General features: G+C 59.6%; 1 protein-coding gene across 1 annotated transcript; it reads right to left on the bottom strand.

The window, feature by feature from the left end:
- Positions 1-6,451: 6,451 nt before the first annotated feature.
- On the bottom strand, positions 6,452-8,647 carry TLX3 (T cell leukemia homeobox 3). The gene is made up of 3 exons (XM_004696782.3): positions 8,227-8,647; positions 7,633-7,876; positions 6,452-6,662 (listed from the first exon to the last, which is right to left on the bottom strand). Exons 1-3 carry the CDS (start codon positions 8,645-8,647, stop codon positions 6,452-6,454), a joined length of 876 nt encoding a protein of 291 aa, XP_004696839.1.
- Between the last annotated feature and the right edge of the window lie 704 nt (positions 8,648-9,351).

Raw genomic sequence — 9,351 nt, forward strand, 5'->3', positions numbered from 1 at the left:
GGACAGGGAACAGGGACAGAAGCCTCGGAATCCTTTAGCTAAAGAACAAGTACCAGCCCTTTTACTTACCTACAGGAGGCTCAGATGAGCAGAGGACCGTAATGCCTCTGCATTTCTGTCTAAAGCACAACCCTCACGCTTGACGCTGTTTGGGGAAGGGCTGAAGTTCTTCGGGGAGCCAGTGAAAACGCTGTCTGCAATAGCAAGGAGGGTCGAAGGCCCACCATGCATAAAAGCGGCTAGCCATAGTCTGCTGTGTCCAGGTGCCTCAGAATTCTCTGGTGGTCAGCAGCACTAGGGGTGTTGGAAACTGCTCCCTAAAGCCTTAGTCTGCTCACCTGTGCAATGGGAATGACAATAGAGCCTGTCTCCCTGATGATTGCAGGAACAAACAGTAGCTTCAGGGTGCCCAGAGCAAGGGGGGAGGGGTGCGCTGGCATCCTCTAGGGAAGGCCAGGGAAGGCAGTTCTGGGGGCCATTCCTAGAGCGGGAAACGACTGAGGGTCCTGTCCCCGTTAGAGGGCCCATCTGCCCCTTCCAAAAAAAACCCAAAACGACCTTGAAATGTAGGCACAGTGGACCCTGGCTTCTTCCTGCGGGTGGGTTTCTTTCCAGTTCTGCACCCCCTCACCCCAATCCCCCTTAGTCCCTCTGTCCTAGGAACAAAAGTGCCCCAGCTGTGGCAGCCGGAAGAGCAGATGCAAAGGCTGCTTAGCATTTAGCATACTGGATATTCATTCACAGGGAAGTGCCAATCCCAGCGCGCCACCTTTCTCAGCCCCAGGGTCTGGAGGCTCTGTCCACCGCTACCCACACTGGGTGACCTTGGGCGGCAGGGAGAGAGTGGAAGGGCCGGCTCTTTCCAGCAGCAACGTGTCCCTCTGGCTGTCCGAGTCAGTGCCGGCTGGGGAAGGCGTGGATTCCTCCTGGACGAGGGTCGAAGGTGGCCGAGGGTGCGCTGCCGTCCTAAGTTCCAAGCCCTCGAGAGCTTCAACGCATCCGGGATAAATTCATCGATCGCCCGGGCTTGAGAGCTCAGCCAATGCACTCCAGGTAGCCGGCCAACGCGCGCGAGCTGCGCGAGGTCTGTCTGGAGGCTTTTAAAGCCAATCTCAGACTCGCACCACTTGAGGATCAGGCTTCTTAAAAATCCGGAGAGTCTGGGTCAGCACAAATCTCTCTAATGAACCTCGCGGCCGGTGGAGCTTTTCCAAGCTGCGATCTGTGGTCGCGTGGGGACACAGCCCGGCTCGGTTCGGGCTCCAGAGCTGCACGACCAGGTCATCGGCGCCCAATTCTCAGGGTGACCCTGGGCGGGTCGTCTGCCTTTTCTGCTCCTCCACTTACCTAGTTGTAGGATTTGAAAGTATAGCACTGTTTGGGGGTTCCATGGGATGGTGTAAAAAGCCCGGTTGAATACTCAGACCAAGCATGATTTGTTTGTTTGTTTTCTCCCCACTTCACCTCCTGTCCACATCAATTGGGAGCAAACCCAAGGAGTTTAATAATTAACTCATTAATTGGCAGCCGCTGGGATACTTACAAGAACAACTCAATCAGATCATTTCAACTAAAGATAAGGCCTGTGACCTGAGGTTCACACCAGGAAACTGACAACCAGATCGAACAAGGACCAGTTTCCAGGTCCTCACCTTCTCCACCGTCAGGGTGACCCCAAAAACTGACCCCTTCTGCGGCATCCTCTGATGAGCACTATCTCTGATCAACGCCCGCGGTATTAGTAGGCGTTTAATTAGATTTCTTATCCGTAAATATATTTAAATGCTTTTAGTCTGGTAATAAATTGATAGCCAGATGTACCATAAGACATGCTGCCCCTCCGCCGGAAGAGTCCTTAATGACTACATAGCTCCGGTTTTACAGATGAGAACACCAAGACCCGGAGAGGGCCGCTGACAGGGAGCGACAGGACTGAGGGAGGAGCGCCGCGCCCCCAGCGATGGTGATCATTATGACAAGTCTCGAGAATTTTCAACTAAGAGTCTCAACTAATACTGAAACTGGGCTCAACGCTGAGAGAAGATCCTCGTATAGTGTGATGCTTGGAAATGTGGGAGCTGCACGATAAGCCAGCGGATTTCTGACTAGGAAAACGGCCGCCTGCGCCCCCGGCCCGCGCATCCCCCCCTGCCCCAACTGCATATGGCTGAACCTGTTCAGTTCCAAAATTCAGGCGCAGACTCCACGCCAGCGGCCCTGGCGACTTGGTCTATGCGGGTTCCAGTTGCTCTAGGTCCCAGGAACTGTCAGCCAGCGCGGTAGCAGCCACATTCCCAGCCTTAGATGGAGCGATCTCGGTGGGAAGTTGGAGGCCACCCTTTCTAGAGTCTAGAATCTAGACCTTCACCCCTGGCGCTGAGGAGCAGGGCGCACACTGCCTACTTCAGCCCGGACCCCAGCCCCGAAACAGCGAGGCCGGAGCTCCAGCCGCAGGTCCACGGGAAGCGCTACGGGTCACACGGAGCGGCAGCCTGGACCAGGGGCTCAATGGAGCCTCTAGGTCTCACTCACTGTGGAGTTCGGGACTGCCTGGGCGGTCGCGACAAAACCACCTCCCTCCAGCTCTGGTGGCAAACGGGCTAAGGCTGGTAAGGGAGAGGCTCTGGGCACTTTTGGACCATGGAGACCAAGTCTCCACGGCGTGGGAGCACAAAGGCCTTTTCTGCCTCAATTGAGACCCTCAGGCCCAGTGTCAGGGTGACTGCCAGGGCCTCGGCGGCGTCTTCCCCATCCCTCACTAGACAAAGCCCCCTTTCCTACCAAGCTTTAATGGGTGTGGGGCCAAGGGCACGGAACCCACTCAGGACTGCGGGGCCACCCAGAGCTAATGACTGGACGTTGAGCCTTAGTTTTTCCATCTGCAAAGTGGGGCGGAGCATCTAAGCGCAGCATAGAAATACTGTAGTGAGTAGTGAGGCACGCCCTAGCGCCTGGCCTGGAGCTGCCCTGGAGGGAAGCACTGTGTCCAGAATTACTGGATGTGAATTATACCCCGTTTCGGGAAGCAAGCGCCAGCCGCAGTTGCCAGCGCTCTCTGGCGAGCTAAGGTCTGACCAAGCCTACACCTTAGAGAACCCGCCAACTCCCATCGCCACCGGCTTTGGAGAATTGAATGGCAGCCTAACTTTCTGGCCGGCTGCGGCAACCTAGCTCTTGCAGCCAAAGAGTGCGGCCTAGCCCGCTTGCGACTCCGGCCGGGGCTCAGCCACAGAGCTAGGGCCCAGGATATCTGTAAAATGGGAGCGCGGGTTTAGAGGCGCTGTGAACCGGAGCCCAGAGAAGACCAAAGGGAAAGGCGATGACGAAGAGACCTCTGGGCGGGGCGGGAGGGGTGCTGTTTCTCAACTCGCCTTCAGCCCCTCTGTGGTGGGGCTGGGCACCCACACTCACCCTCAGGGAGTTTTGGCTGCTTCCGCCAACGGAGCACCGAGGAGCCCCACACTGGGAAAGGCTAGAGAAGGAGGTGCACTGCTGGGACTTGCTCCATATGCTCCTCTCCCCTCACCTGAGCCTTCAGGAGACCTGGTGGCGCTGTGGTTAAGCTCGCCTGCTTTCGGAGAGATCGGCTGCTGATCCCACTAGCGGCTCCGCGGGAGATAAGTCCCCTGGTGGTCGGCTTGGCTCGCGTGGAGATGTCTGTCTATGGATCCCTATAAGGCAGTCCCCCTCGGTCCTGCAGTGTGGCTATGAGTCGGATGTATTGGACGGCTCACAGCAACACTGTTTAGCTTTAGCGCCACCAGGACTCTACCTCCTCCGATTTGGGCAGTTTTCCTGGTGTGGGTGGTGCTCCTTTAGAGGATGTCCTTGGGCCTCCGGTACTGCAAAGCCAACAAGGATAACAAAGGCCTTGGGGCTTCGAGCTCGTCTGGAGGAAGGAAATGAAGCACTAAACCTGCTTCTCAGGGCCCCAAGGTCACCCGCACCCACTGGGTCCCACGCCCCCACTGTTCACCACGCTGGGCGTGGGTGAGAGATGGCCAGACCCAGCTCCCCCAGGGTGAACTGAGCACAGTCTCTCCCATGGCTTTCTGCAGCTCAGGGAGGCTCTCTCCAGCTGGGAAAGCGTTCAGAAAACCTCAGACGCGAGCAGAAGGCAGGACGGGAAAGTCAGGCATCCCAAAAGGCTGCAGAGAGATCAGCTCTCCATCCTTAGGTCAGTCTGGATGGCGGATAATTTGCAACCCAAATCGGAAAGAAATATATAGATATACAAAGCAGGTCTGTGCCACTAAAGGAGGTCCAGGAATCTTTGCAATACGAGAAGGATTTCAGGAAACCACAACACCAAACCACAGTGCAGGGAAATCGGCTAAAACAGAGTGTTGAAAAGTGACTCTAGTCCCCTAATGAAGGGACTGCTCACCCAGCAAAGGCAAGGTCACAAGGTCCCTTTCTGTCTGAGGTGCTCAAACCCTCATCCAAGGGCCAAATTTCCCCATCTTGTTCGTTGATCCGGCTTTTAAGGGAAACAACTGGATATCCCCCAAGCTTTGGGTTGACCTCCCTCAAGAGTCTGTCTCCAGCGGTGTTGGGCTTGCTGAGACGTGAGGGCCTGCACGCCTAGAGCAAAGGTCACTTCTCAGGCCGCTGACTCCTCCGGAGTCAGTAAGCCCGTGTACAGCGAAGGCTCGAAGGCTCGAGCTAGCACGGATAAGGCGTTGTGGCATGTGGGCCAACAGACGCAGAGGGGTTGGGTGAGGAGCCGGGGAGGTGTGGGGCGGCTACTGAGAGTCTGGGAGAGGGAAGTAATGGTTGGAGGGAGACCCGGGAAAGGACTGAGTGGCAGAGATGAGAAAGGGAAGCACCAAAGAGAAGAAAAGAGGGTGGGAAGGAGAGAGGCTGAAAGAGAAACGCAAAGAGAAAAATGCTGAGAGGAAAGCGCAGAACGAAGACAACAAAGAAACACAAGGCCACCGAGAATGCGCAATGTAGGGAACGGTTAAAAAGGACGTTTAGTGACAGAGACTTAATAATCAGAAGGAGTAGTAGTTTAAAAATGAAGAGAAAAATGGTGAGGTTAATAAATAAGACAAGTTTAAAGGTACAGAACAGGAGACGACAAACGGGGCGGTGAGGGAGGGGGGCGAATCAAGAAACAAGGGCGAATTTCACAGGACTCTTGGCGTCTTTCTGTCGCTGTGGGATGATGCCTGTCACACTGGACCTGCTATCCTGAAAACTTCCAGCAGCTCTTGAGCTGTGGTAAAGCTAGGTGGCCTTCCACACCAGGGCTTGTTGGCACTGGGGATCTGGGCATTGCTGCAACCCCACCTCCCCTCTTGTCCAGGGACACCAGCGGGGCTGCAATGACGTCACGTGATGTCATGTTCCACCCAGGGCCCCACGCAAACCCGAGGGGTACAGGGCCCTGGGAGCAGCGCGCAGCACTTCCTCCCCGACACTGAGCATCAGGAGACCCAGGCCGTGTACGGCTCTGTATGCACAGTGCAACCGAATCCCGAATTTGGTCCATGAAGCCCGGCCAGTTGGTAAAGCCAGGGGTGATGGGTGTTCAGGGTTCCAGTTCGCATTCCAGGGAGAGCAGGCCAGTGCCCTCATCCCACCCTGCAGGTGGCTTTGACGTGGTCATCAACGTACACCCGCTCTCAGCTGGGCCTTCCGCGGCTTCCCTTCCCACTGTCGCTGCCTATCCCGCTGGTACCCAGGCTGCGGGCGGCCGCACGCACTGACCTGCACCGCGGCTCCTCCGCGGGGCCTTGGGCTGGAGTTCGAACAGAGGCGAAAAGCGACGGAGCTTGGAGAAGAGCACGCGCCCGCGCGCACTGTCGCTGGGCCGCTACCGCCTTTGGGTGGGGACAGGGCTGGGTTCCCCCAGCACCATCGGAACCGGAACAAAATGAAAGCAGCGTTAAGTGAAATAGCTAAAGAGCTAACTTTTTTCTTTTATTAAATAAAACGACTTAAATAAAAGGAACGGAAAAGGAGAGGGTGGGAACCTGGCCTAAACCGAGGGTATCCTGGGCCCTGGCGCTCCCCCTAATCTCCGAGACGGCCGCCCCTCTTTCACGCCCCCCCCACCTCCCGCAGGGGAAGCAGGTGGCCGGTTTCTAAAGAAAAAAGCCAAAACTTTTATTATTTACACGTTTGGGCAAAAGTACAAAGTATAATACAGGCGCCCAGCCCGGGGTGCGGGCGGGGGGCGGAGAAACGTAAGGCGCTTTCTTTGTCAGGCCGGGGCCTGAGGCGGGACGGGGCACAGGGTGGGGCTCGGATTGTGCAGCCGCGCGGAGCCCGGGCCCAGCCCCCCTCCGCAGCCGGCGGGGTCGCGGCGACCGGGCCCCGGGCCCCCTCGAGCTGGACGGCCCCTTCCCATCTCGGCCCCGCTTCATCCCCAGCCCGGCTTTGGGGCCCAGGGCACCTCGCCGGGTGGGGGCGGCGGTCCGTGGCGACGTTGCGCGCGGGTGGCTCACACCAGCGAGGTGACGGCGGGGACCTTGGAATTATCCTCTTCCCAGGGCTGCAGATTCTGCAGCGCGAAGAGCGACGAGTTGTGCAGGCAGAGGGGGTCGGGCTGGATGGAGTCGTTGAGGCTCTTTTGGAAGGCGTCGTGTTGCAGCTGCAGCATGAGCCGGCTCGCCTGCTGCCGCTCCGCCTCCCGCTCCTCCGCCGTCTGCCGCCTGCGCCAAGGGGGGGAGAGGGACAGCGCCGTCAGGCACTCGGCACCCCGGGGCCGCCGGCGAGGCCCTACCCTCCGGGAAGCCAAAGCCAGCCGGAAGCCCGGCGACGCAGGGCCCCATCTGCCCAACATCCCCAGCGCTGCGTCTGAGACCCCCACGGCACGAGCGGGGTTGGGCTCCTTTATTTTTGTTGTGCTGGGCTGTCCCAGGGAAGGGGCCCCGCCCACCGCCCACCTGCACGGCCCGGTATTGGGGGGCGGCCAACAACAAAGATTGTTTCTTTTCGGCAGAACGTGGGCGTTTGTGTAACTGCCCCCGGCCCTGGGCCCTGAGTCCCGGGTCCTGGCAGGCCGACCATCCACCTCCACTCAGCTCGCGGGGCGCCCGGGCCAGGTCAGCCTGAGCCAGTCATTCCCGCCGGGTCACACGGCCTCCTTCCAGGAGGCGACCTCTTCGCAGTTCCCGGGATGTATCCAGCCCGAGATCGGATCAAAACCCGGCTGGAGTCGAAACCGGGACTAGGGGTTGGGAGAGCAAGAGGCCACGCGCATTGTCCAAAATTATGAGATGGCGAACTGAAAAGCGAAAGGGAGGAGTATACGAAAGATCCCTGGTGGTGTGTGCGTGAGCGCGCGCGCATGTGTGTGTGTGTGTGTGTGTGTGTGTGTGTGTGTTTGGGGCATGGGGTGTTGGTGAGAAGGATCGGAGCACAGTATACTGAACAAGACAAATAAGGAGCGAGTTTGCGATAGAGACACAGGGCAGAGACTGGAGGAGATGCCTGGGAGAAGGCGATAGGAACAGGGACCCGCAAGCAGACGGGAAGAAGAGAAAGGAGGCGGTGGCCTCCGGCAAGGGGTGCGGAGCCGCGGTCCTGGGGGAAGGTGGGTAGGAGGGAGCACAGCCCGGGAAGAAGGCCAGGCTATGGCACAACGCGGGGCGCGCGTACAGGGTGGGCTGGGCCTCTCACCGCCACTTGGTCCTCCGGTTTTGGAACCAGGTCTTGACCTGCGCGTCCGTCATTTTCAGGGACTTGGCGAGCGCCGCCCTCTCGGCCGAGGCCAGGTACTTCTGGCGGTGGAAACGTTTTTCCAGCTCGCAGATCTGAACCCGAGAAAAAGACGTGCGCGGCTTCTTGCGCTTGGGCGGCGTCCGATTCTGGTACGGGTGGCCGATGCGCCGGGTCACCGTGAAGGGCGTAAGCGCCGCCGCGGCTGCGGAGACACACGGGGCCCCTGAAGCCCAGCCCGGCCTCCGTTCAGGCCCGGTGAGGACCCCGTGGCGCCCCGTGGGGCGCAGAGCGCTCTGCCGTTCTGTCGGTCCCGCGCATCCCCAAGCCGCACCACGCCGGCCGGGAGTCGTCCCCTTCTCCCGGGGCACGGCCTTATTTTCCGCAGTGCCCGGGTCTCCCTCCCCCTACGGCGGTCCGGGCACTGAGTTCTAAGGCCTCGGCTGCACTAGGGCCTCCGGACTCGTTTCCCGGAGTGGAGTGTTCGGGGCGCGGCGCCCCTGGCCCCTGGAGGGGCGAGGCCCGGAGCCTGTGTGCCCGCCCTGCTCTGCTCACCTGTGAAGCGGTCTTTCACGAAGCGGCGGCTGCTTTCCATCCAGGGGAAATTGAAGCCACCCAGGCTGGACACCGTGGGCACGGAGGGCATGGCGGGCAGCGCGCTCGGCAGAGGCGGCGGCACGGCCCCGGGAAGCGGCCTGTGCGCCGGGACCCGGATCACGCCGGCGGGCGCCAGGCTCAGGTTGACACTGTAAGATCCCGCGTCCTCGAAGGGCGCGCCGAGGCCAGCAAAAGAGGCGGGCAGAGATGGGTACGCGGCGCCCGGCCGGCCCCCGGGGGGCCCTCCCAGGTAGCTGGCGCCGTCGGGGCCCCGCGGGGCGGGCGCGCTGTCCTGATCAGGGCTGTTTAGGATCTGGTCGATGCCGAAGCTGATGGGCTCGTGCGGGTGCGGGGTCTGTGCGCTGGCGGGCGCCTCCATCCTGGGCGGGCGGAAGGGCTGGGCTGGGCTGGGCGGGGAGGCGGCTGGGTCCCCGTTACGGCGCGGCCATGGAGCGCCCGGCGCCTCTCGTCGCACTGAAACTTTGCCAAGAGTGCGCGGGCCCGACAGGCTCTGTGTCATCTTTCTTGAACCGAACCTGGAGTTTCCGCTGCTAATTCCTCTCCCGCCGCAGCCATTGGCTGCGATCAACAAGCCTCTCTCCTCTCATTGGCTCCCAGCTTTCAATAAAGGCCTAATTCATGGAAATAGGAGCTTAGGGACTGTTCCAAGGTGACATCATTTTAACAAACGAACAATAGGTCAAATTTATTAGCTGGGATAATGGGCAGCGGATATTAGCGCCCGAACCGCAGCCTCCCAAACCCGAAATCTAACGAAGCTGCAATTAGCAGACGCTCCCCGCTCTTCTCCGTCCGGGCCTCGGCGTGGGGCAGGCAGGACGCTCGCCCAGTGGGATGGGTATTTGCTGAGAGGGTTTTTTTCCCCCCGTTTTTCCAAATTTTTCCTTCCGAGCAAAAATTAAACCAAATGAATGCTTTCAATTACCACGGAGTTGCAACCCATGAACGACCCGGAGGAACCTGCAGAAGCGACTTGGACAGACACTTCACCGCTGCGGGAGCCAAGTAAGGTCAAACCCATGGGCCAAGCTCCGCGCTCTCTGCGCGCGGCGTGCGCAGCCG

Source organism: Echinops telfairi, unplaced genomic scaffold (assembly GCF_000313985.2).
Source record: "Echinops telfairi isolate 266 unplaced genomic scaffold, ASM31398v2 ScPeMD7_7469;HRSCAF=8507_0, whole genome shotgun sequence".
Classification (NCBI taxonomy): domain Eukaryota; kingdom Metazoa; phylum Chordata; class Mammalia; order Afrosoricida; family Tenrecidae; genus Echinops; species Echinops telfairi.